This window comes from Rhinatrema bivittatum, chromosome 6 (assembly GCF_901001135.1).
Source record: "Rhinatrema bivittatum chromosome 6, aRhiBiv1.1, whole genome shotgun sequence".
Classification (NCBI taxonomy): domain Eukaryota; kingdom Metazoa; phylum Chordata; class Amphibia; order Gymnophiona; family Rhinatrematidae; genus Rhinatrema; species Rhinatrema bivittatum.
In genome coordinates, this window is record NC_042620.1 from 136282633 (window position 1) to 136309754 (window position 27122).

At 43.1% G+C, this 27122-nt stretch overlaps 1 protein-coding gene across 1 annotated transcript in view; it reads left to right on the forward strand.

The window, feature by feature from the left end:
- ITGAV (integrin subunit alpha V) overlaps positions 1-27122 on the forward strand; it is a 182176-nt gene that overhangs the window by 116326 nt on the left and 38728 nt on the right. Inside the window, exons 11-20 of the mRNA XM_029605959.1 lie at positions 2529-2581; positions 3615-3820; positions 4191-4382; positions 6441-6486; positions 8862-8969; positions 10669-10727; positions 11543-11697; positions 12011-12148; positions 14349-14416; positions 17298-17445. Of these exons, the coding sequence (XP_029461819.1) occupies positions 2529-2581; positions 3615-3820; positions 4191-4382; positions 6441-6486; positions 8862-8969; positions 10669-10727; positions 11543-11697; positions 12011-12148; positions 14349-14416; positions 17298-17445 (1173 nt within the window). The remainder of the gene's footprint in view (positions 1-2528; positions 2582-3614; positions 3821-4190; positions 4383-6440; positions 6487-8861; positions 8970-10668; positions 10728-11542; positions 11698-12010; positions 12149-14348; positions 14417-17297; positions 17446-27122) is intronic.

The window sequence follows — 27122 nt, forward strand, 5'->3', positions numbered from 1 at the left end:
GTATATTTCACTTATGTTAATGGTGCAATAAAATAACAAAATCGCACATATTGAGTTAAGTGTTGTGTGCTGGTGTCCTGCTGCCTGTATTCATTACTCCCCTATTCTCTGTTTTCTCTGCAAAATGCTTGTTTAAAAAGCCAGGTTTTTAAACTCTTTTTTTAAAAGTTTAAAATCTCTCTGTAGTCTAATCTCTAGGGGCATGGTGTTCCATAGTATAGGTCCGGCTAAGGATAATGCCTGTTCTCTGACTTGGGTCAGTCTTGCTGTTTTAACAGAAGGGATGATTAGAAGGGCTTTTGTTAGCAGATCTCAGGTTTCTATGTAGGACATGTACACGTAGTGCTTTGTTCAGCCATTCTGCTTTTTCGTCGTGAATTAATTTATGTATTGTGCATAGTGTTTTGTATTGTACTCTGTGTTCAATCGGTAGCCAGTGTAATTCTGCTAGAGTTTCAGTAATGTGATCCCTTTGTCTTTTACCAGTAAGTATTCTTGGCGCATGGTGAGTCTTCTGTCACACGGCACGAAGACCCTGTGTTTGCTTGTGTCCAGTATGGCCCCTATGAATGGAATCTTTTGAGTGGGTTGTAGGTTGGACTTCTGGTAATTGATAATCAGTCCTAATTGGTTGAGACAACGAATCGTGTCGTGAAGATGTTATAGTAGCCAGTCGTCGAGGTAGAGAAAAATTGTTATCCCCTGTTAACTGACATGTGATATTAAATGTGACCTAGAGAGGGACTGGGCAAACTGGTGGACTAACTGGTAAAACTGGTAATTTCCTCGATGCGTGCATGTTTTAAAATTGACCTACTTATGCACAATAAATCAAGACATACATAATTCCTACTTTACTTTCACGTGTAAAATAATCACGTGTGGTCATACCCATTGACTCGAGGCTTTTGGCGAAAGGTTATGGACTTAGTCCTCTCAATTACTGGGATCTGGATACCTTTAGAGGCAGAAGCCATATTATTTGATACTCTGCAATGAGTGCCTTTTCATACCAGATATATAGTTTATGGTGCAGAAAGGTACTTCAATTAGCAAAAAAAGCAATCCTGCAGAAATGGCTTATGTTAGAGTCACCCATAATTACACAGTTAAGAAATACTATATATATGACTTGACTAAAATCAAATTTATTTTTCTAAGGGTCTAGAATATATATTTACAATCATTGCCTTATAAAGTTGGCAGCATGATTGTAAATGACCTGTCCAATGGGTGAAGAGATTGCATTGGATAGATAATACCATCTAGAGTATAATGAAGGGTGGTGATAGATGGGAGGTAGGGATGGGGAACAAAATTGGGTGGGGATGGGGGGATATTCCTTAACTTTTATACTGCCAAGAATGTGTTGATATAACAAAAATGCAATAAAAAGATTACACACAAAATAGGTAGGAAAAGTACCCACACTCAATGCATTGCATGTATTCATGCATAAGCCTGTGTACGCGTGTATGGTGTGGGGCAGAGATAGGCGTATTCTATAATATACATGTGGTAAAACTGCGTGCGGCCATAAACACACATATATGTTGCCACTCACAGTTGTTTGGAAGTTATCCTCCCCATGTGTTGTTTTTGGTCAGAATAAGTGTCTGCAGATAAAGAAGGTGCAAATGTCTGCGGGTAATTTTTTCTGGGGCAGTTTTCAAAATAAAAGTACGAGTGCACTTTCTCTTTGAAAATTGTGGCAAAGACCACAGCTAAAAAGTAGCCGTGGGCTTTGCAGCAATGTGGGAAGCTCGAAAATTGCCCTTGTTTTTTTTTTTTTTTTTTTTTTTAAATAAGTACAAAATCCATCTGACCCAAACTGCTGTGCCTAGCAGGGCTGGCTATCCAGGCACTTGGTTTTAGAGCACCCTGTAATGGTTTATTATTCAAAAGTGGGCTGAAAGGTACAGCACTGATGCTCTGGGGCCTTCATACCCTCTCTGGGCTTCTGATTTAATTAGTCTCAGGTTGCGAGTGTATCTCTCTCTGCCCAGATCCACATCGACAGACCATGAAACAGAATGTCATCTGTGTAGTCAGCTCAGTGGGGAGTGACTGCTGCTGCTTCTCCTTTTCCCTTCCCTAGCCCAGCCATTCCCAATGACCCAGGGTCCGGAAACGGGACAGAACTGAGCATAGATTACTGATCACCGAGTCCTACCTTCTGATTGGATGAGAGCACGTCGCAGAATTGTCTAATAAGCCTTCTCCTTCTGCCTGAGTACTTTAGTGACCTCACGGTTTTTTTTTATTTCTTTTTTCTTCATGTTGGTGATCCTGGCTGTCACAAAACATTTCATTATTGAAATTATAATCAGACAAGTGGGAAAGGCCACTAATGTTGGAGTTAATCTTGTTTGTGCTAATTTAAACCTTCAGTAGGATGAGAAAGAAAGTGTAAATTGGAGCTCAGGCATTATGTTCTGACTTGTAAATCTGTAATTGTGTACGTTCAACACTTAAGCCAGATTTGATTGAAATATTAAAAAAAAAATCTTTTCAATCCTGTTGCCCAGATGGCTGCGTATTTTGGATATTCTGTGGCGGCCACTGACGTCAATGGGGATGGGTAAGTATTAGTAACCAGTATTCACTGTTTGCATACTGTTTGCTGATTACGCTGTATTGCTTATTCCTCCTTTGTCTTTTGTACAGTGCAGCACGCTCGGTGGCTGCTGTCTGTACTGCCAAAGATAATGCAGGGTTTGCCAGCTCTGCTCCTTGAAGGCCCCAGATGGGTCTGGTTTGCAGAAGGGCACTTGTATCCCATGAGGTAGACAATCAAATACAGTCTGGCAAACTGCACAGGTAGCTTTCCTTGAGGGGTTTGCCAGGATAATCAGCTACACAGGTACACTTCTTTCCTGAATTGTTCAGTGATTGGAAGCTACCTGCATCTCTCCCTCTATGTTATGGTCTCTTAAAGACATACAGAAAGATTTTTTTTTCTTTTTTCCTTTGATGATGTCTGACTCAAATAATGGGGGAAGGGGGAATGAAATCACCTAGGCAAGAAGTTTTATTTTGATGATTGCCCCCCTCAAAAGTACCCATACAAATTTGCATGTTTTGTTTTCTGTGGGTGCTTTTTAAATATCACACTTAACTTTGAATAACCCAAACTATATACATAGTTGCATCCTCTGACTTAATCCTGGCCCAGGAATACCTGCAAAAATAGGTAAACATAGGAGTGTTGTTGACATACATGAGTACTTTTACTCATGCAGAGGATGGGCAATAATCAAACAGTCCTATTCAACAGGCTTTCACTATTGCCCTCCATATTTCTAAAATGTGCATGTTAGCTATCCTGTGAAACAGACTTTTTTTGTGGCCCTACCATATTGGGGTTGGCCATCCATGATTTAAAGCAGGTGGGCTAGAAAACTGTACTGCAAATCCTTGCTTTGGATCCTGATGCCTTGCTCACCAGTTACTGTAAAGAGAATCCTGTCCCAACTAGCAAGAATTTATTAAACCCATTTAAAATAACACTCAAGCATTTTTGATTTGGCAAAAAAATGTCAATGATTAATGAACATGAGGCAGAAAGTTATCATTTCTTGAGTGAATTTGAAAACCTTGTGCTCTCCACTCAGTTTCCCAGACTTGTTCATTGGAGCCCCTCTCTTTATGGACCGTGGCTCTGATGGAAAGCTGCAAGAGGTGGGTCAGGTCTCCATTAACCTCCAACAAAGCTCTGGTGGATTTCAGGCTGCGATAAGGTTGAGCGGGTTTCAGATCTTTGCAAGATTCGGCAGTTGCATTGCACCACTTGGAGACCTTGACCAAGATGGCTTCAATGGTATGATATTATTTTCTGAATTATTGAGTACAAGATTATATCTGGTGCAAGATGAGTATATCAATCTTTGACTACAGCCAAAGAGTAACATATCAATGAAGAACTTATGGCGCTAATACTATAAGAGTTTTGTCTCTGTTGCTGTAACCTTTCCATGTAACCATTTTATAATGGAATACATTTTTTTTTAAATGTTAAACTATCAAGTGAAGAAAAATTTAGGGAAAAAAAGAGTTTAGACTAAGATAGTATTTTAAGCAGGGCGCATCTGCTTAAAAGTTTTCTAAACAAACCCCTTTCATTGAAAAGGATTACAGAAAAGCAGGAGGTATCTGTTGTCTATAATGAAGGCTTTTCACTTTGTCTCCAGATATTGCCATTGCTGCTCCCTACGGTGGTGATGAAAAGCGAGGCCTTGTGTACATCTACAATGGAAGAGCTGCAGGTCTCAATTCTGCACCCTCTCAGGTTCTGGAAGGCCAATGGGCTTCCCAAACTGTGCCGCCCAGCTTTGGATACTCGCTGAAGGGAGCAACTGATGTGGACCAAAATGGCTATCCAGGTATGCTTAACGACTTTATTAGATAATTGCACCCTTATCATCACTTTGGTTGAAAATGAGAACTATATTTTGTTGTGTAAGTAAGAACGGTTCCCTGAACGTATCCAGATCAGTCCAGACTCCTGGGTTTTGCTGCAGCGAGCCTCGGACGCTCGGGCCTCGCAGGGTCCCGGTGAGGCCTTAAAACGCTGCCTCCATCTGAAATTGAAGTGCCTCCCCTCCCCCCCCGGGTTGGCGAGACAAGCGCGCGCACATCCCCACAGGCCCAGCAGGCCATACCATGTGGCATTGGAGCGAAGAAAACTGAGCCGGTAAACGAAAACGGCAGCTGAAAATAGAGATGCTGCAATAAAGGAACCGAGCACAAAAAAAGAAAGGGCACCATAAAACTGTTCTTTTTTTTTTTTTTTTACACCACCTGTCGGCAGCTTTGATCGGCAGCTCTGAAAAACGCGGGTCCTATCCCTTGTGAGGAGAGTGAGCCGGGCTCCCCGGTATCACCTCAGTGGACTGGGGGAGCACTGCAGGATCTTCGACCCCGGCTCCACTAGCCTCAATACCAAGGGGCATGGTCCCCTCAGGACCTGCCAACCCCCTGGGAGGCTTCACAGCAAAGGCAATCAATTTCTCTTTTTCTTTTTTTTAAAGAGATAGTACAGCTAGCTAAAGTCCCTCAGAGAACTATCCCCCCTTTTTTTTTTTTTTTAAACTAAAGACTAACTACAGACTGCAGGATTTTGCACCTCCACCATCTGCTGGAGACAGAGAAATACTGGCAGATTGTGGTATAGGGCAGAGTCAGTTAAATGTCTATGTCTCTATCTGCTGGTGGGGAGGCAAAATCCAGGAGTCTGGACTGATCCGTGGTACTACAGGAACGAAAATTAGCAGGTAAGAACCAATTTTCCTATATTTGCCATTTACAATCCCCTGTGATATAGCAGAAACAAGAAATGATGTGGAATTAGCCAAATAGTGTTAACAATTTCTGGCCTCTACTAGATTTTTTTTGCATTGAATGATGGAGCATGAATTGATTAAAGTAATTATTTGTTGTCTGCTTCTAAAGCTGAAGTTTTGGTAACATTTTGCAGAATGTAGGCATCTCTAAACATGATGTGAAACAAACTCATCTAGAACCTTCCTTAGGTGTATCAGTGAACAGCATTCTATGGTAATCTAAGTTTATGCCATAATGACATAATTAGAATAATTTTAAAAGCCATTTCCATGGTTAAAAGAGTACTTCACCCACGCAAATGGGCTTTATGAAAACTGTCTTCCCTGCGTGTGGGTACATTTAGCTGTGTAGTGCCGCTCCACGAGTAACTTTACCTGCAATGAGAAGAGGCGTTCCGAGGGGGGTGGGGGGAGAGTTTGTATTTATGTATTTTAGTTTCTGCAAGAAAAGTACCTGCCCACATCAGCAGGCAGAAGTGTGTATGGGTAGTTTTCCTGGGATAATTTTCAAAGTGAAGGCATGCAGGTAATTTCACTTTGAAAATTAGTGCAAAGCCCACAGGGTCCTCTTGGACTTTGCACCAATGTAGGCGATTACAAAGTCATCCCCTGTGCCCCTGGTGGGTGGTAAAGGTAGAACAGCATGCCAGAGGTCAGGCAGGTCACACTTAAAACCTGGATTTCATTAGGTAGTTAATGTGGTGCGGCTGCCGTTTCCATGGCAGAATAAACGTGTGAGGGCGAGCTTCCTTAGCTGAGACATCTCCTCCTCTCTGCACTGAGGGTTTCTTTGCTTCAGGTTAATAAGAGGCTGCTGTTTTGTTGAATACGGGTCAAGAAAGTTATGCTGATTTCACCATCAACCTTGTAATTTGCCCATGCTTGAAACCCCATTTCAATATCCAGTTAGCTCAGCTCGAAGGTGCAGCATGTATTTAGTCATGTGTCATCGATGTTGAAAACCTTGGGATTGCTCCACACATCTTGGTGTCTAGAAGGGATACGGACATGAGAGTATCTGACGTCAAAGTACAGTCCTTCAAAATTTTGAAAGGTCTGAGTGTTTATTGCTTCTTGTTTTCTTTATTTTTTTCTTAGATTTGATTGTGGGTGTCTTTGGTGCTGACAAAGCTGTTTTATACAGGTACGCAGGTTTGTAGGCCAATATGAATGGTCTTCAAAGTTTTATTGCATGCTCTGGGGCCAAGCGATTGCACCACATAACGAAACTGGAGGATTTGGGCTCACACTTTATTTTACTGAAGAGTGGCCCAAGAAAGGCTTAGGCCTACGTCACAATGGATCAATCTGAAAGTGTTTCAGGATAAATAGTTATCACACATGACCTGCTTCAGCATTTATTTTCCCTTTTCACTCTCACCACAAGCAGTTAAACTCAAATGTGAGGACAGCACTGACTGTGATTTCCCCCACTTCTGAATAATTAGCTTATTAAGCCATAAATACTTTAGGTTTGGGTGGGAGGGGGGGTTTAAATTCTACAGTCTTCTATAAATGATAACTGTTTTTTACCTTTGAAAGTTTTGAACTTGGTACACACACTGGGCCAAATTTTCAAAAGGATTTCTGCAGTTAAAACCTCCAGAACAGGTGTAAATGGACTCGTGCACATTTCTGCGCGTCAGCCTGCCCTAATTTTCAAAGCAGATTTACACGCGCAAGGCCGCACTGAAAACTGGGACCGACGTCTACGAGTACTTTTTACTCGCAGACTGGAGCTCTGCGCTTACAGCTATAAAATCACCTTTGTTGTTTCACTGCCTCCTAATATCTCAGTGTGTATTAATAGAATCATAGAGGAGGTAAATAGAGAGCTAAATAACAACGTGCTGATGGTCAAAGCCAGAGAGGAGGATTGGGGCTCCTAGCCACGATGAACCCTAAAAATCCAGTTTCTTAACTCAGAACAGGAAAGTCCAAACCTGGCAAAGGATCCCCAGAGGACGATCCCAGTCACACACTGAGGGCGATTTTCCCGCAGCCATTTGCACAGGTGACTAGCATTTTACCCGTGTCAGTCGGCTCTCTGATAACTGCCGTCCCTCAGTGCGGCTAAAAGTCTGTTAGTCCTTCCACTGCACCTGTGCTTGTAGCTGCATTGGGAGGGAGGGGAAAGTCCGTGCGGTGATGGAGTTTTCAACTCTTCACAGGCGCTCTTCTAGCGAAATCCTTCCTGCCCAGAAAATAGATTCAAGTGACCATGCGTACTTTGTACACGTGGCAAAGTTTAAATGTGAAAGCACGGTGTCCGCAGATTAAAGGTTCCCAGCATGGAGAGTTTGAAAATTCTGCTTCTGTTTTGTTCTGTGGGAACTGAAAATGCTAACTTTCATAAATTAGTTTTAAGCCCTTGCTGCCACCAGCAGTGCCAGTCTGTCTGTAGTCATTGTAATGGGAGTTTCCCACACAGTTGACGTTACCAGTATGGCCTATGGTTGTAGCTCTTTAGGGTCAAGCACGCAATCACAGATTTTCACTCCTGACGTGCACTGGCCACTTCCAAATTGGGAAGGGAAGAAAAATTAGCATGAAATGCCGAGTCACAGTTGGGTTGAGTGGCGCACAGCAAGAGGAAGTGGCTTGCCAGAGCTGGGAGTAGAGCCCTAGAGCCCTAGGAATTCCTTTAACTCCTTGTTCTGTGCTGTAACAATGCTGAGCCCCCACATCTGAGGATCTCCTTTAACATTCTGAGGACTCTGTTCGTGGTGCTCTGCAGAACATGAAAAGGAGGCACGCACATAAATGTAACATATTGTCGCAGCAATTTTCAAAAGCTCACTTACACGGGTAAAGTGCATTTACACAGGTAAAACCCAGTTTTAAGCATGTAAATCCTTTTGAAGATCAGGCCCTTACTGTGTTAGAGACTCTCAGGGTCATTTTTCAAAATGTGATGGGCCTTATCACATGCGATACCACGCTAACACACGCGATAACACGTGCATCGTGGCATGAAAATTAAAATGAGGGAAAGGGGAGGGTTAGGGTGGGTTTTGAGCAGGGTTAACAAAATTTTTGGCCTGGTGGTAGCACTGCAGGTGATTATTATTATCACATTATCACCGGCAGTAGCGCTGGAAATAGCTGCACCTTTTGCAGGGGCACTATGGGGGTGCTAGTGTGCTGCGGCGAGCAGAAATGCACTGCTGTGATGCGGCCAGGGGCACACTATCACGCCCCCCCCCCCCCGCCCCTTTTCTGGCTGTGGCTCTTCATCCTGCTATATTTATAGAGGAATGAAAAATCTAGACCTAAGTTTGAAGTTTTTAGCTGGATCATCTCATCGCAAAAGTATCATAACTGAAGCCATGCCCTACGCATTGAAAATTTCTATTAGAAATCAAAGCAGCTCAAGCTTGTAGCGGAATTGGTGCATGGCATTGATTAATGTATTTATGCTATGGAAACTTACCTGTCTAAGCCAAGATAACAATTTTGTCATGATCAAAGTTCCAGAGAAAAAGAAAACTTATTTTATTTCATGTTATGTTTTCTTAGGGCTAGACCAGTTATCACTGTAAATGCAGTTCTAGAGGTTTCTCCAAATGTCCTGAACCCGGAAAATAAGGCTTGTGATCTTCCAGATACTGGTGCTAAGGTTTCCTGGTAAGCATTATGTATGTTGGTATGCAGTTCAGTGTAAATAAGGTTGAAATAAGCAGTGAGATTTTATGGTGGCGATGATCCCAGTGAGGCATATTTTTTCCATTTATTGCAAAACCATTCAACCAGTGAATATGGCGGTGAGCGGCATTTTCTGGTTAATAAAAACTTTGACTTTGATTGTGTTGTAGTGGGTTTTACAGATAAAGTAAAATGTCCTAAAGGCACAGGCTTCAGTTTCTAAGCTGAGGTTCTGTGCAGTGGGAAGAGAGGGAGTCTTAGCCATTGTACAGTGGTGATACTGAGTGGTCAGCCTCAGGGGCACAATACCTACACTAAGGAGCTGAATGTAATCTGCTTTGAAGTGCTGGAAAGAAGAAATATAAATAAATGTGTATATATATATATATATATATGTACTGGATTCTGGAAGCAGCTGCATTTTCTGGCCCCAGGTTGCCAGTTGTCACTGTCATTCTTGGATGGATGGAAGAGAAATATTAAAAATGTGGGGAAAAAAATCACAAGTAGCTAATGAAGACTCCTGGTGTGATAAGTAAGTAGAACTGACTCCAGTTAAGGTGAAAGCTTAAAGCAAAAGGAGGTAACTGCTGAACAAAAAGTAAAAAGACGCGGGCCACCTCTTTTGGAAATAGCAGAGCTTTTAATTTACTTAAGCTGTTTTCCCCATAGAGTCAGAGTGGGGAAAATAATTAGGGCCATAATGTTATATACAGAACATTCTGTAAGAGCAAGGGATACAATTCCTTTGATTTTTTTTTAAACTCCAAAATGTGCGTGTCTATCTTACAATTCAACTGTGGCATGTATTTTCTTTTTTTAATACCCACTCAAGATGTATCTTATGGCTATTAACAAGTATTTGGAGATTTCTCAATAGTTATGCCTAGGGTCCTGCCCAGTGACTCATGGGCAGTGCCGTGGGCTGCCATGTAGAAGATCCAGGTTCAATTTCTGAGTTTGGCTTCTGTCTCTTGGGCCAGTGAGGTTTTTCGATAATGTGGAAGCAGCATTCACAGCTCCTGGGAGACTGGGGAAAAGGTTGCAACCCTTGCCCCATGCCACCACCTAGTGTCCAGAATCAGGGTTCCAGCGTGACGGGTTTTCTTGTCCTTGGCTGAAGAGTATCACTGCAGTGCCTGGGCTAGCTGGGAAGGGGGAGGGGTTGTGAATGAAATCTTGTGGTGCTACTGAAGAGGTTGGCTCTGATTGGAACCCCAAAGAAACAGAACAGAAAACCCTGGGGTCAAAATATTTTTATTGATAAAGCTGATGATGTGAAGGGCTTACAGTTTTTCGAGGATGTGAAATGCTGACAATGTTATCTTCTATTGCCATCAGCTGTGGCAGCACAGTGGTTTCAGCTGGCAAACCATTATGCTATTGCAGCTACTGGCAGCCGACAAACCTTGCGTTCTGAGCATTGTCAAATAATCACCCACCAAAAAAAAAAAATTTGCAAGCCCTAGTTAGGGCCAAGTCATGGAATATTGCAAACGTCACAAAATTGTGTGCGACACTGAACTCGATGATGCTTGTGAATGAGATCTGAAGAGGAATGACAAACATGCGTGAACCAGAAATTAAAATGTGTATTTAAAAATTAAGCCCTCACTGAGGCATGCTTTTTTGACTGAATAATAGAAAATGAAATAGTCCTGTCTTACATATTTGTCAACAGTTTTACAGTGAAGTTCTGCCTAAAGGCTGACGGTAAAGGAAAGCTGCCACGAGATCTTAGTGAGTACAAACATTCAATAGCTCTCACTTCTCATACATCTGCATTTCTCCATGGAAAGCCAGAGCTCAGATGCAAGCTGAGTTTATAAATCAGGTGCTTTATTGAGCTCTGGGTCATGGTTGTCCATGCTTATCTTAAGTGATTTGAAAGTCCTTACATTAGTCTAGCATGAACTTCTGTTCCCTGTACATACCCAGATCAGTCCAGACTCCTGGGTTTTGCCTCCCTTCCAGCAGATGGAGACACAGAAAGTTTCGTAGGCACCGCCTCTTAACCTGGTGTGCCACCTGCATCTCCTCAGTATTAATCAGTACCCAAGCATAACATATTTTAACAAAACTTCAGATAAATCAACTCTACAATATTCCCCAGAACGAGCAGGGGAAAGAGGAAAATTCACAATTGAGAACTATAACCAAAATTGGAATCTTTTTTGAAAAGACTAATGAGAAACCTGTGCCATTCTTCAGTGCGGGCTCGTTTTCAAAGGGGAAAATCCCTGCGGCTTTTTTCTTTTGAAATCCCTTGCCTGGCAGGTGCAAACTCCCCTGGAAGGTAGCCACAAGATGGCCCCAGCCCTGCCCCCTGCCTCCTACGTGGAAGAGGGGGACGATGTTGCCATTTTGAAAGGGGCTTGGGTACACACCCATTGACCTGCAGCAAATCCCTTTGAAAATTGCCCCTATAAATAATACATTACCGCTTTTAGCTGACCTTTAGGATTGCTTTTGGAGCATAGTAGTTTTGTACTGAATGCAGGATGTGAAGTTCTCTGGGAGATTTTGTCTCTTAACCAAGCATTTGGATTCTGTAGCTTTCCAAGTGGAGCTGCTGTTGGATAAAGTGAAGCAGAAAGGAGCCATCAGGCGAGCTCTGTTTCTGCACAGTAGGCAGTCTGGACACTCAAAGAACATGACCATCGTCAACGGGGGTGGGCTACGCTGCGAAGAACTCCAGGCCTTTTTGCGGGTAAGAGCTCGGCTGTTTTACATTTTAAGGGCTCCTCGCTGTTGTATTGTTTCAGACCTCTCGAGCAGCAGCAGTCTCGGCATGCATGTGCATCTTTGTAGAGGAAGGAAATGGAAGCAGGGTTAATCTTATTTCCGCATTTCTCTGTCATCTAGACCATCCTCTGCAGCTATGTGCAGGTGGCATGTCCCTCAGTCAAGCCATGATGAAGGAGATAAACTAATGGAGGATTAGTATTAGATCTATGTCCCCTGACTCATTAAATCTTTAAATTGTTTTCGACTTACTTATGCACTAATAATATGTCTTCTAGGATGATTCCGAGTTCAGGGACAAGCTTACACCCATTACCATTTTCATGGAGTACCAACTGAATTATAAAACAGCTGAAGATTCAACGGGACTACAACCTATCCTTAACCAGTTCACCCCTGCCAACATCAGCCGGCAGGTTAGTACTGTACCTGCAGCCCTTACTTTTGCAAACTACTAAATTGTTATATTTAATTGTATTTTCTTTGGTGAAGCGACAGCAGATATCATAATGAAGACAGAAAAGGGGTTCTTCACCTTCTATACCCTTCTTTGTTATGTACAAGATTAATTGTGCCACCATCCTTGGCTATAATTAGGTCATTGCATTTGAACAAACAAAAACATTGCAAATCTGGCCTCCATCTTATCATTCTTCACTCCTTTGTATTGAAAATAGTATCTAACATTTTGGAGTTTTGCGCTGTTATTTTTTGCACAAAGCCCCCTTTTGCAAAAAAAGCTTTGCAGTAGTAAACTTTCATGCATAGTCTGTGGTGTGCAAGTTTATTTAAATCATTCAATAATGAGCTGCTGCGATGCAGGAACATACAGAGCCCCTCACTGTGTGATGTTGTGAAAAAGACTGCAGGCCTGTTTTCGCAAGAAAGATAGCCGCTCCTCAAAGAGGTGTAGTCCGTCTTTGCTGCGGGGCTGGGTGAGTGGTGCCTCGCGGCCGTATCATCTCCCCACTCTGGCCTGCCGCAGCATATCCAGGTATTGCCTGCTGTTCCCAGCCTTCAAAATGGTTCATGAGGTCAGGAGGTTCCAAGGCGCTCACAAGGTCACCCAGTGCCATTTTGAAATCTGGCGCCAGTAAGGCAGGAGCGAGTGGGGATTGCCATCTGCTCCTAGAAGACCACTTCTTTGATGGGATAAACTTTGGGGAGGGAGAGACAGATGGGCATGGAGAGGTCGTGCATTTAAATCGATTTTGTGGGGTTACATGGGTGGGGCATGAAGGGGGTCAGTGCTTCAGAAAAGATTTCTCTAACATTTATGGCCCATGAGGGGCTAAGAGGTTAGGGTGGGAGGGTCCACTAGAACCAACAGGCAATTTTAAATATACTGGGTAGGGGGAGGGTCATAATGGCCATGAGGCCCCTTTATCTCCCCCCAGCTCGTGCATGAATCAAGGGCCAGCTTCGCATGTTGCCACGGTCAGGACTGCATGAAGTTCCTGTCCATGGCCACATGTAACAAATATTTCCACAATTTTGTTACACATGCTAATGAGCTTGGAGCTCATTAGGATGCATAGCAAAATTTCTCCTAAACTGCGGAAAATACAGCGGCTTCATATATTGGCCCCTCAACTACTGATACCTCGGGAATATGTTGTGGGAGATTTGTTATTAATTTTACTACCAGGCTAGCCCCAGAACAAGTGCACTTTCTTCTGAAAGATGTAGTCTTGGAAATGTTTTAATAAATAATAACTAAATACATAGTCTTCATCATACAGTCCCAAAATCAAGTCAGAGTGTTAAGATCTAATAATGCTGCTTGCTAAATAATCTGAATTAATCTGAATTTCCTCAGCAGGAAATCATGGACTGCATTTGTCCCTGACTCCTTAATTATTCTCTAGGGCATTACCAGATTAATTAACCCAGTTATCTAAGAGTTCTTGATAGTGTTCACACTGCCCTAGGTTTTTTTTTCTCTGCAGGATATGGTAACTTCATGCAGTTCTCTAGCTCAATCACTTTTAATTGTTGCGTTAAGCAGGGACTCAATCAGATTAGCAGTTTGATATTGCTTTGAAAATCTACCCTGGAACTGCAGAAATGCCTTTTTTTTTCCTCACATGCCCAGCAGCATTCAGTGACCTAAAGCCTACAGCTGAGTAGATACCCTGTGCTGCAGCAGTCACTCTGCTTTGTTCATAGGTGTGTACCTGTCATGGCTCTCATTTCTGCACGAGCATTTTTAAAAATAGAAACGGAGAATGTGAAGGGAGATAAAACACTGTTTTTGTAAAAATGCCATTTCTGCATGTGAAAAGCTGTTTTATCCACCAAAGTCCCTTTGACAGTTACCCCCAGAATGTTCTTAATTTGTACAGGTTTTCCCTTGGGTGGCTATCAGAAATTGTAGGCAATATAAGAACGGAATGAAAGACCAACCTTCAGCCCCCACACCTCAAATTCTGAAAAGAATGACACTTTTGTTAACAAACATTCTCTTTTTTATCGGCCAAAGATTGGTTTTGCTGTTGATTTTGGAAATATTTAAAGCTGTAGCGAAATGTGTGTACGAGATCTGGAAATGAAGATCTATAGTGCTAATGGTGACGAGACTGACTTTGTTAATGGGGATCTTTCCTTTTGAAACAGGCTCATATTCTTCTGGATTGCGGTGAAGACAATATCTGTAAGCCGAACCTGAAGGTTGCAGTAGAAAGGTAAGCGAGATAATAGAGAATTAAGATTACTCGCTATTTTAAGAGAGCTATCTTGACATCACCAATTATTCTCTTAAAGATGAACTTTAAAAGCCTGACGCACGCCGAAATCAGGGGATGCACGAATATGTCGGGCCTGTGCATGCCAAGCGGATTTTAAAAGCCGCCTGTATATGCGCATAAATGCCGCTGCATGCACATCTCGGATCTTCTCAGAAAAGGGCATGGTCTGGGCAAGGCATGGGTGGTTCTAGACTTTAACCAGAAATTTGCACATAAATATTTATGCAGTCTGATGTGAACCAAGGTCCCCTGTCGGGTAAGTTTACTTCTGTTTTGGATGTTGTTTAAGTAAAAAAAAAAAAAAAAGGAGCTATTTTGGCAGGGTATAAAGGGTTTGGAGTAACTGGGGGGTGTACAGGCTATCAAACCAGGGGCATTTGGGGGACCTAGTAAGTAACTGGACGAACTGGGGAGGAACTGGTAAAACATGCATTGGTATTGGCGCTCATCCCTTTTAAAGTTTCCCCACTTACACGGTAAAAGCGGCTTTTGCACGCACAGATGTACATCCAGTTAAAATTCAGCACACATGCACACGGCCAGGCTATTTTATAACATGCGCGTATATATGCACATATGTTAGAAAATAGCCGCATCTCTGGGCCCGGACTGACGAACGTGCACACATGTGCCCCCATGCGCCAATTTTAAAATTCACTTTTTAATGATATAGTCTATAGGATGGTAACTATCTTGCATCTTGTTTTCCATCATGTTCCTCCTTGTACTTTTCAGCATCATATAAAATGAGATGAACCAAGCTCAAGTTCATCTAGATGGAACAAAACATAAATTAGGCTCTCAAATATATGAAAGCTGATATTAAACAAAGCACAAAGAGATTCCCCTTCAACCAGCTATGGCTGCTTCATTGTAGGTTTCAGAATGGCATCTGGCTATGGTCTTGGGGATTCATGTCACTTCTAGATGCTGTTAGTTTCTTTGGTTCTTGAGAGATACAACATGCCTTCCTGCCTCTAAGACAGCCAATCTCTTTGACACTAAAGGACTGTTTGAGTGCAGTCATTACTGCTTCTTGGACTGAGAGCTCTGTGTACTCATGCCAGGCTCCCAGCTCAGTATAAAAGACAAATAATTCTTTCTCAAATAGAGAAGATTTTTTTCTGATCAATCTGAAGGCCCTGATTTTCATTACTTGACTTATTTGTGGGGAGCACAACATTTTTCTGGTCATCTTTCCCATCTGCAGATGTTCTTCCCTATTAGTGGCGCACAATTTTAATGGGGCATAAACTTTTGGAATAATTGCCTTATTGGCTAATGCTACAGCATTGGCCTATCTGTTTTTGCAAAGCACATTCCCATGTTTAATTATTGGTTTTAAAGAACATTTGGGAGCCTGAGTACTTCAAACACTTTTGTACCAGTTACTACATCTCCAGTAGATGGTGTTTTTCCCTCATGGTCTCTGTACAATCCACAGAAGAATTTTTAAACTTCAGAACAGTGTCTGAAATGACTTCTTTTGGTGAGGCTGAGTTCCTACATTAACCTAGAACTATTTCTCACCTTCTGTTACTTCCATTTTATTTGAAAGAAATAAAAAGCAGCTAGTTGTAGCACTACCAGGTAAATTAAAAAAAATTAATAAAATAAAACAGACACAAAGGACTGAGATCCCAAGGAGCGAGTTAAAAATTTACAAAACAAATACTAGAGTACAAAAAATCAATAGAATATACTCAGTATACTAATACAGCCACAAATCAATGTTTCATTTCCAAAATAGAAACTTAATCAGCAAACCTCAGTTCCTTCATTTGCTTTCTATTTTAGTAATTTGGGAGCTTCCTAGTCCCTGATCTATGTTGTTTATTTTAGAGCTCAGTTTTATAACAGCTCTCATGTTCAAAGTAGACATGGACTTCAGCCCTGATTTTCAAAGTGAACTTACACGCTATAGAGCTAATTTTTAAAACCCGGTGCGCACCAATACCGGGAGATAGGTGTGTGGCCAGGCCGCTCGCATTTTACAAGCGGTCCAACCACACCCATATCTCCCTGTACACGTGGAAGAGCCGGGTTTATAAAAAGGGGAGGGCCAGGGGCGGGGTATGGGCAGGGCAGGGGCTGGCCGGGAAGCGCGCGCCAGCAGCTGGCTGGCGCACAGAACTTGATGCTGCTCAGGAGAGCAGGTAAGTTCCAAAATAAAAAAATTATTAGCTTGGGGGTGGGGGGGAAGTTAGATGTTGGAGCGGAGAGGGGAAAAGGGAGGCAGGGTAGGTAGGGGGTTAAGGAAGTTCCCTCCCAGTCCGCTCCTTTATTGGAGCAGACTGGGAGGGAACTGGGGCAGGCCCGATTGCGTCACTGCACGCTTCTAAATGACCCCCCCCCTTGTATACACGAGTCAGCACCCACGTGCACATGCGTGCGCCGATATAAAAACGGGCGCGCGTGTGAGAGCGGATAACTGATTTTATAACATGGGGGAACCGCGCGCACATAGACACCCGCATGGTTCTTTCCTCACAGATGTTTTCGTGCATGCTTTCTGTAATTAAAAGTACGTGTGCAAACGAGCTCTCCATCCCTGGGGAATGCCTCTGTGCAATAGTATGTGTACAGATATACCTGAAATCACTCCTGCGCATACCGTTATGCATACAGCCCCTTAGGTAATATACCAAAAGCTTATTGATGCACACGAAAACTACATTTTACACCCATCTGTGCTTTTGAAATGGATCCCGTTAATGTTTAGTTTACATGTTTGGAGGTGTGGTTTTTATACTTTTCCCTGTTTTTGTTTAATAGTTTTATTTTCTGTGAGAATTAAATCTTGTCACTTTGCATCTAGTGAACAGAAACAGATCTATATAGGAGATGACAGCCCTCTGACCCTGATTGTCACAGCGCAGAACCAGGGAGAAGGGGCCTATGAAGCCGAGCTCATTGTGCAAATGCCCCCTCAGGCAGACTTCATTGGGGATGTCCGCAATAATGAGGTAGGCCATGTTAACTGTGCCATTTTCAGATGTTCAACTGGCTATACCTTCTGAAATTATTTTGAGATTTCTTTTTGAATACTGATCTGTTGTAGAGCAAAACAAAGGCTAATGAAGCACAAGTTTAGTAACTTAAATTAGTACTTCAACCAGAATTTCCCAATAGAGAGGAGGTAGTGAAAGCTGAAGTAGCTCAGGTAGATTTAAATGAAGAGCAGACAAATGTGGTTGCTTCAGAATTACCTGAAATAGCTGCTAGCAATAAACAGGCTGTGATTAAGGATTTAAAAAAAACAAACATAATTTACTTCTCTGTATGAAAAATCGAAAAGTCTAAAAAATAAGATCAGAGAGTTAGAATGTATGGCACTAAACATAATAGGCATCTCAGAGACATGATGGAAAGAGTATAATCAATGGGATACTGGGATGCCAGGGTATACTGAATTGGGAGCAGGGTGGCACTGTATATTGAGAATGGCATAGAGTGAAGTAGCATTATAGTTCAGCAGGAAACAAACTGCATTGTGGAAGCTTTACAGATACAAATTCCATGTGAGATGAGGAAAGAGTATAACAGTAGGAGTATACTATCTTCCACTTGACCAGGATGATGAAACAGACTGTGAAATGCTAACAGACATTAGATAGGCTAATAATTTTGTCAATTCAAAATAATGAGGAATTTCAATTACCCCAAGATTGATTGAGTACATTTCTCATCAGGGCATACAAGGAAGGTAAAATTTGTAAATGCCTTAAAAGACTGCTTCATAGAGCCACTAGTCCTGGAGCTGACAAGAGGGGGAACTACTTTATATTTAGTTCTTGGGGGCCTGCAGGAACTCACAGAGGGGGTAATATAGTGATCATAATACAGTAAAATTTCAGATAATTACCGAAGGGAGAATTTTAAGCATAACTACTACAGTATCATTCAACTTCTAAAGAATAACTTTGAGAAAATTAGTCAGCAAGAAACAGAAAGGGGCTATTGCAAAGGTTGGAAATCTGCATAGGGTATGGAGATTGTTTAAAAATATCATACCAGAAACCCACATAAAATATATTCAATGTATTAAAAAAGGTTGATGAAAGACCAAATGACTGCCAGCATGGTAAAATGGTGCTGTGAAAGAGGCTATTAAAGCCAAAAAGACATCTTATGAAAAATGGAAAGCAAATCCAAATGACAATAGGAAGGAGCATAGCCACTGGCAAGTTTGATGTACAACATTAATAAGGTAGGCTAAAAAAGAATTTAAGAAGATATTTGCCACAGAGGCAAAAGTTAATAATAAAAAACTTTTCAAGTACATTAAAAGCAAGAAGACTCCAAGTGTAGACCACTAGAGATGACCAGGAAGTAAAAGGGGTGCTCAGAGAAGACAAACCCACCACAGAAAAAACTAAATGAATTTTTTGCTTCAGTCTTTACTGGAGGATGTTTGGGGAGATACAGGAACTATTCTTTGAAGGAGATGAATCAGAGAAACTGAAGCAAATCACTGTTGAACTGTAGAATGTATTTAAACAAATTGATAGGTATAGCAACAGATCAGCAGGACCTGATGGTATTCACCCCAGAATTCTGAAAGAAATCAGATATGAAATTGGAGATCCTATTAAACTGTAACACATCATTAAAATATGCCACTCTATCTGAAAACTGGAGGGGTAGCCATTGTAACACCAGTTTTTTAAAAGGACTTCAGAGGTGATCCAGAAAGCTACAGACCAGTAAGTCTGATGACAGTACCAAGCAAAATGGTAGAAACTATAGTTAGAATTTCAGGATAATATATAGACATAGCTTAATGTGGACAAGCTAACATGGTTTTAGCAAAAGAAAGTCATGTCTTACCAGTGTTTTAGAATTCTTTGAAGGTGTAAATAAGCATGTGGCTAAGGGTGAGTAGGCTGATATATAGTATTCCTGGATTTTCAGAAGGCATTTGATAGAGTCCCAGATGAGATTCCTCAAGAAATTATGAAGTCATGGAAAGGAGGCAGTGTCCTTTTGTGGACCGGTACCTGATTATTTTTATTTTATTTATTTAAAATATTTCTAGGCCGCCCAATATCTAAAGCTCTGAGTGGCTTACAAAAATAAGCATCCATAATAAAGTCAAAACATACGGAACAAAACAAACAACAAATCACAGCCCTGGAACGATTTTATATCAGCCCTCCATAAATAATCTAGTGCTCAGTCACTGTCAGGAAATGCAAGCTGGAAAAGAAGCGTCTTCAGCATATTTTTTAAATATGATGGTAAGTGGAAAGCCTCCAATAAAGTCTTCCACAGCTCAAGGGCCACCACCAAGAAAGATCTCTCATGGGTCTCTGAGAGCCTTGCACTGCACATGGAAGGTACATCTAAAAGTCCTCTTTGCTGGACCTCAAGGCCCTAGATGAATTGTGGATGTGGAGCATGGAATTCATCCATAGTCGAGCATCTGTGCTAGTCATTTTACGGACTAGACAGGGAACTTTGTACTGGACCATTGCATTAACCAGGAGCTATGTAGCTCTTGTAGCATTGGTGTTATATGTGCTCTTAAGAACATAAGAACATAAGAAAATGCCATACTGCGTCAGACCAAGGGTCCATCAAGCCCAGCATCCTGTTTCCAACAGTGGCCAATCCAGGCCATAAGAACCTGGCAAGTACCCAAAAAAAGTCTATTCCATGTTACCATTGCTAATGGCAGTGGCTATTCTCTAAGTGAACTTAATAGCAGTTAATGGACTTCTCCTCCAAGAACTTATCCAATCCTTTTTTAAACACAGCTATACTAACTGCACTAACCACATCCTCTGGCAACAAATTCCAGAGTTTAATTGTGCGTTGAGTAAAAAAGAACTTTCTCCGATTAGTTTTAAATGTGCCCCATGCTAACTTTATGGAGTGCCCCCTAGTCTTTCTACTATCCGAAAGAGTAAATAACCGATTCACATCTACCCGTTCTAGACCTCTCATGATTTTAAACACCTCTATCATATCCCTCTTCTCTTAATTCTAGTTAAGTGAGCAGTGGAATTTTGGAGGAGCTGAAGAGCAGGCAATGCATAGGACATTAAACCAATGTATAATGTGTTACAGTAGTCCAGGATGGGTAAGATCATTGCCTGGACTACAGAGTGAAAATCTTTTTTGGTAAGCAAAGTTTTGGTGGCCTTAATAAATGGAGTTTATAATAAGCCACTTTGATTACAGCAGCATTCTCATATGATATTGAGAGCTCCCTGTCCAAAATGATTCCTAAACTTTGAAATCTGAATATTTTCAAACTTGAAAAAAAAACAGGAACTTCAGAGAGAATTGTGACTCTACAATACCTTCACCTCTGTTTTGCTAAAAGAGGTTAAATGATAGAACAGAAAGCAGGTCTAAATGGTCACTTTCCTAGCGTTTAGCCAGATGGACTCAGGACCAATGGGTTATGCTCCCCTGCCAGCAGATGGAGACGGAGTCAGATTTCAAAGCTGACGTCACCCTGGATACACCCTTGCAGTGACCGCAGCCCTTCAGTATTTCTCCTCCAGCAGATGGTAGACACACTTCTCCCTATGGGGATTGCTGTACTTTTTGGAAGAAGAAATTCTACATTTAAACTGGAGAAAAAATTGAGCCCCACTCTCCTGTGGTGATACCTAAAGATCCTTCCCCCAGTTAAGAATTTCTGAGGCGATTTCCAAGATCCCTCAGAGGTGTGCCTTGATCTGGTAGCCGGTTCCTGGCATGGACTTTGCTACTTAAGCAGCTGAAAGGCAGCAGGTGCAGGAACCGAGCACGACGACGATGGCCAACGCCCTCTCCCCTTGCAGCTGGAGACTGTCTCTGTACTCAACTGGTAAGCGCTGAGCCCAGATAAGTAAAAAAAAAAGATGATTTACCTCCCGATTCAGAGATGTTTGGATGGGTTTTCGGTAAGACTTCCTCTGGTATTCTTGCTTGGTGCGCCGTACCGATGTTGTTCCTGGTCCTGTTGGGGTAAGGAGTAGTGGTCTTCCAAGCAGATTGAGTGGCTCTCTGGTGGGCTAGGCCCCGCTTTAGGCTTGATTGGCACGCCACAGCGGGGCCATCTTGCATGCATCTTTGTGCGTGTCATATTGCCTTCCATAGAACATCATTACTTTCAGTGCGTTGGCTCTGTGTACGCATAATGTCTTGTCCGTACATATGCACACAACCTACTAAGTGCAGAATACAGGTAAAGCCAGGCGCATGGGCTGTGGATGTGCCTCACCACGTCCTGCCTAGGTGCCCAAAATCTGTGAGTATAAAATTTTAAGCATGAGCCGATAGAACGCACAGTTACTGCTGCCAATGGTTCTGGCAGCCAAGAAACATAAGCGCCTTTCTCTCTGCGCTGCTTGTCATATTAGGCCCTCACAGTCTGACCTGGATGATTCCAACTTATGTCAGCACTGTGAGGAAGCACAGGGAGCGTTGTCCTCCCTGGACTTTGCTAAGCTTGGCTCGTCCCTTTCAGAGGATGGATTAGCCACAGCCTGGAATACCCCAGATCTGAGTACCTCCGTGACTTGGTTATCCATGGGAGAGGGAAATTCAACGGTGCCTACCCCAGTACCTCCTGGATTAGGCATGGACCTGGATGCCTTCTCTTGGGAATTTTTCCAGGGCCTTTAAGCCTTGTTTAAATGTCTTCCTCTCACCCCTCATTTGTATGTTTTATCGAACTTATGTACTGTTGTGATCTAGTGATTCTCAAAGTTTCTCACGTGGAATGACTGTATACAAAAACCTAAAATAAATAAGTATAGGCATAGTCTGCTACCTCACTTGCCCCTGTCTAGACAGAATCTCAGTCGGTAAGCCCTCCCTCTCCCAGTCCTATCGGCAGACCTCAAGGCATGCCACTCCTCACTAAGGGTATCCCAGGCAGGGACCCGGATGGCATGGATGAAGAGGAGGATACGGATTCCTTGGAAGATGGAGAAATTCCCCCTGGCTTAGAACCATATCAGACCATGTTATGGTTTTTCCATAGAGGCCAGTTACTGGCCCTGGTTTCCCAGAGCCTGAAGATGCTGGGAGTTCCTGGGGCGGACTCTATGATGGAACCAAAGAAGAATCCCATTCTGACTTCCCTATGGAAAACCTCTTGCTACTTTCCAGTACTGGAAGCCATCCAAGAGTTGATTGACTTGGAATGGGATGCCTCAGAAGCATATTTTAAAGGAGGATGAGTGTTAGAAGCTCTATACTCTCTGGATCCGGCAGTGAGAGAGTGATCACATTTCTCTAAAGTGGATGCGCTGGTCTGTGCTGTCTGTAAGTGAACAACTATCCCAGTGGAGGGAGAAGTGGCCTTAAAGGATGTGCACGATAGACAGATGGAGTCCATCCTTAAACAGGCCTTGATGCAGTAGCAATGACCTTACAGATTGCTTCTTGTTGTGCCCTGGTAGCTCGTTCATTCCTACTCCTCTCTCAGGAGGTGGATGACTTGGGGTGAATTCCAAAGTGGTTATGGAACCCACCGCCACCTTTATAGCTGATGCGGGCTCAGATCTAGTCTGCCAGAGGAATGGCCTCAGTGGTGGCAGCCAGAAGACAGCTATGGATGTGGAATTGGTCAGCAGTCGCAACCTCCAAGGCAAATCTTACAAAGATGTCCTTTAAAGAATCACTCCTTTTCGGAAGCAAATTGGAAAAGCTAGCCAGTAAATGGGACAAATCTCCTATTCCCTGGATACCAGAAGATAAGAGAAAGCAGTTACAGTGCCCCTCACCTAGGAGCTCTCAGTGCTTTCACCCCTACAAAAACTTGACATTTCAGAGGTCTCAGTCCTTTCATAGTCAACAGCCCAAGAGAGGAGCAGGATCAGGTTCAGATTCATCCTGAACCGGGGCAGGCTCAGGTTCATCCTGACACCCCCCCCCCCCCAATGAAATTTTGCCGACCCACCCTTGGAACACGGATCTAGGGGGTTGACTGTCCCTCTTCTACCAGCAGTGGGTCGAGATCACTTCAGACAAATGGATACTGGAGGTCATATGAGAAGGATATGTATTGGAATTTCGCAGCACACCTTGGGAGATATTCATGATACCTCCTTGCCATGCCCAGCACAAGAAGCAAACAGTGGAGACTACTCTTTAAAGGCTTCTCAAGATGAGGGCTTTAATCCCAGTACCTGCGCCCCCAGGAAAATACGGGGTTTTTTCCATATATTTCATTGTACCCAAGAAGGAAGGTTCCTTTCGCCCTATCCTAGACCTCAAGAGCATCAACTGACATCTACAAGTGAATCATTTCTTCATGGAAACTCTATACTCCGTGATAATGGTTGTACAATCTGGAGAGTTTTTAACCTCCCTGGACCTATCCGAGGCCTACCTACATATTCCAATCCGTCAAGAACACAAACATTTCCTGTGCTTTGCACTGCCCTTTGGCTTAGCCATCAGCCCCAGATCACTTTCCAAGATCATGGTGGTCATAGTGGCAGCATTGAGAAAAGAGGGAATCCTGGTGCACCCGTATTTGGACGACTGGCTGATCCGGGCTAAGTCCATGGAAGAGAGTCTCCAGGTGACCAACAAGGTGACTTATGTAAGATGGGCTTGCTTCAGGAACTCGGCTGGGTCAGTCAGCTCAGGGACCTTGTACTGAGGAAGAGGCCCTTTGGAATATCAACTGCCTGGAAGCCCAGGCAGTCAGATTGGCATGTCTACAATTCAGCCACAGTCTCCATGGTCAAGTGGTCCACGTAAGAACATAAGAACATGCCATACTGGGTCAGACCAAGGATCCATCAAGCCCAGCATCCTGCTTCCAACAGTGGCTAATCCAGACCATAAGAACCTGGTAAGTACCCAAATACTAAGTCTATCCCATGCTACTGTTGCTAGTAATAGCAGTGGCTATTTTCTAAGTCAACTTAATTAATAGCTGATTAACTTAGAAAATAGCCACTGCTATTACTAGCAACAGGTCTGACTCAGAATGGCATGTTCTTATGTGGTCCACGTAATATCGGACACTGCAACAACGGTAGCCTATATCAACCGCCAGAGTGAAACCAAGAGCCAGCAAGTGTCACAGGAGATAGATCTCCTTATGGAATGGGCGGAAATACATCTACAGATGAACTCAGCCTCTCACATTGCAGGAAGAGACAATATCAGAGCAGACTTTCTAAGCAGGGCGAGTCTGAATCCAGGAGAGTGGGCATTGTCAGTCAAAGCCTTTTAGCTGATAGTAGATCACTGGAGTCTCTCGACCAAGACCTGCTGGCTGCATCCCACAATGCAAAGGCTCCCCGATTCTTCAGTCACAGAAGAGATCAGTGGTCCCTGGGGATTGATGCTCTTGTTCAGTCCTGGCCGGAAGAAGAGTTGCTATACGCCTTCCCTCCTTGGCCCCTGCTGGGCAGGGTCATTCACAGAATCAAACACCACAGGGGATTAATCCTACTAATAGCTTCAGATTGGCCCAGGAGTCTGTGGTATGCCGACATGCGAAGACTCCTGCTGGAGACCCCCCCCCCCCCCAATGCCTCCCACCACACAGGGGCCTGCTTCAGCAGGGACTGGTCCTTCAAGAGGATCAGACTCAATTCTGTCTTACGGTCTGGCCCTTGAGAGGGCTCACCTGAGGAAGCGAGGATATTCTGCGGCAGTAATTGCCAACTTACTCCGCACTTGGAAGTTCTCTACGTCCCTAGCGAATATGCGGATCTGGAGAGTATTTGAGGCCTGGTGTGAGGAACGCGGTGTCCCCCCTCGGGTGGTCAAAATCCCACTAATTCTGGAACTTTTGCAGGATGACTTGAATAAAAGTTTGACCCTTAACTTCTTGAAGGTCCAGGTAGCGACACTCTCCTGTTTCAGGGATGAGCTGAACGGAACCCACCTCTCAGCTCATCTGGACATGGCCCGTTTTCTGAAAGGTGTGAAACACTTCCAGTCACCCCTATGGTGGCCAGTTCCCTTGTGGAATCTTAATCTCGTATTGGAATTTTTGGCAGGGCTCTCCTTTCAGCCACTGCACAGTCTTTTCTTGCATTTATTAGCCTTGAAAACGGTGTTCCTGGTGGCTATAAGCTCAGCATGTCACATCTCTGAACTGCAGGCATTGTCGTATCGGGAACCATTCCTTTGGATGACTCCAGGAGAGTTACAGCTCCATACCATTCCATCCTTCTTGCCCAAGGTAGTTTTGGAGTTTCATTTGAATCCGTCCATTTCGTTGCCATCCCTAGATAAGCACAAGGACGCGGAAGAATACCACCTCCTCCATCATTTGAATGGCAGTAGACTTTTGGTGCGGTATTTAGAGGTTTCAGAACCCGTCCGAAAGATGGAGTGCCTGTTTGCCCTTCATGGTGGAAGGAAGCAGGGCAAACCAGCTTCTTGGGCTACCATAGCTTGCTGGATTAAGGAGGTGGTCATGGGATACATGGAGGCAGGAAAGCCATTACCTTCTCAGACTAAAGTCCATTCCACTAGGGCTCAGGCAATCTCATGGGCAGAAACTAGATTGCTGTCTCCCGTCATTATCTGCCAAGCGGTGACGTGGTTCTCCTTGCGCATCTTCTCCAGGTTCTATCACCTGGACATACAGGCCCAAGAGGACGCAGCCTTTGCAAGGGCGGTGTTAACCAGATTGCAGGCAGCCTCCTGCCCCGATCGGCAGTAGCTTTTGTATATCCCATTGGTCCTGAGTCCATCTGGCTACATGCTAGGAAATGTAGAAATTACTTATCTGATAATTTTGTTTTCCTTAGTGTAGCAGATGGACTCACCTTCTCTCCCATGGCTGCCCAAGGATTCACCCGTGGAGTGGATATAGATTCCAAGAGATTACGGGTAAGCCATCATCCAGTCCCTAGATCAGGGCATCTATATTCTTACTGGAGTTCAGTGTTTTTGATTGGTTCAGTACAGTTATGGTTATCTGTTTTTAATCATACATTTAATCAAGTTTTTTTCAATAGTATGTCCACAGTGGCTTTTAAAGAGAATTCTGAAGGGCTGAGGTCACTACAGGGGTGTATCTAAGGTGACGTCAGCTTTAAAACCTGACTCCGTCTCCATCTGCTGGCAGGGAAGCATAACCCATTGGTCCTGAGTCCATCTGTCTACACTACAGAAAACAAAATTATCAGGTAAGTAATTTCTCCATTTTCCCAATGGAGAGAAGTGAATAGTGGAGTGTCCTAGGGATCTGTACTGGGACCAGTGTTGTTTGACATATTCATAAATGACCTAGAAAAGGAGCAACGAGTGAGATGATCTGATTAGCAGATGACATAAAATTATTCAAAGTAGTTAAAACATGAATTGCAGGCTGACATTATGAGACTGGGGACTAGACTTCTAAATGGCAGATGAAACTTATTGTGGACAAGTTCAAAGTGACGTAGACAGGAAAAAATAATGCTAACCATGTATTCACAATGCTGGGCTCCATATTAGTAGTAAATATCCAGGAAAAGGAACTTGGAATCACTATGGATGTTGAAATCTTCAGCTAAGTATGTGGCAGCCAAAAAAGCAACTAGAATGTGAGGAAGTATTTAGAAAAGAATGGAGAAAAAATTTGCCTCTGTATCGATCCATGGGGCAGCCACACATTAAATACTGTGTGCAATTCTAGGTATCACACCTCAAAAAGGATATTGCACAACTAGAAAAAATA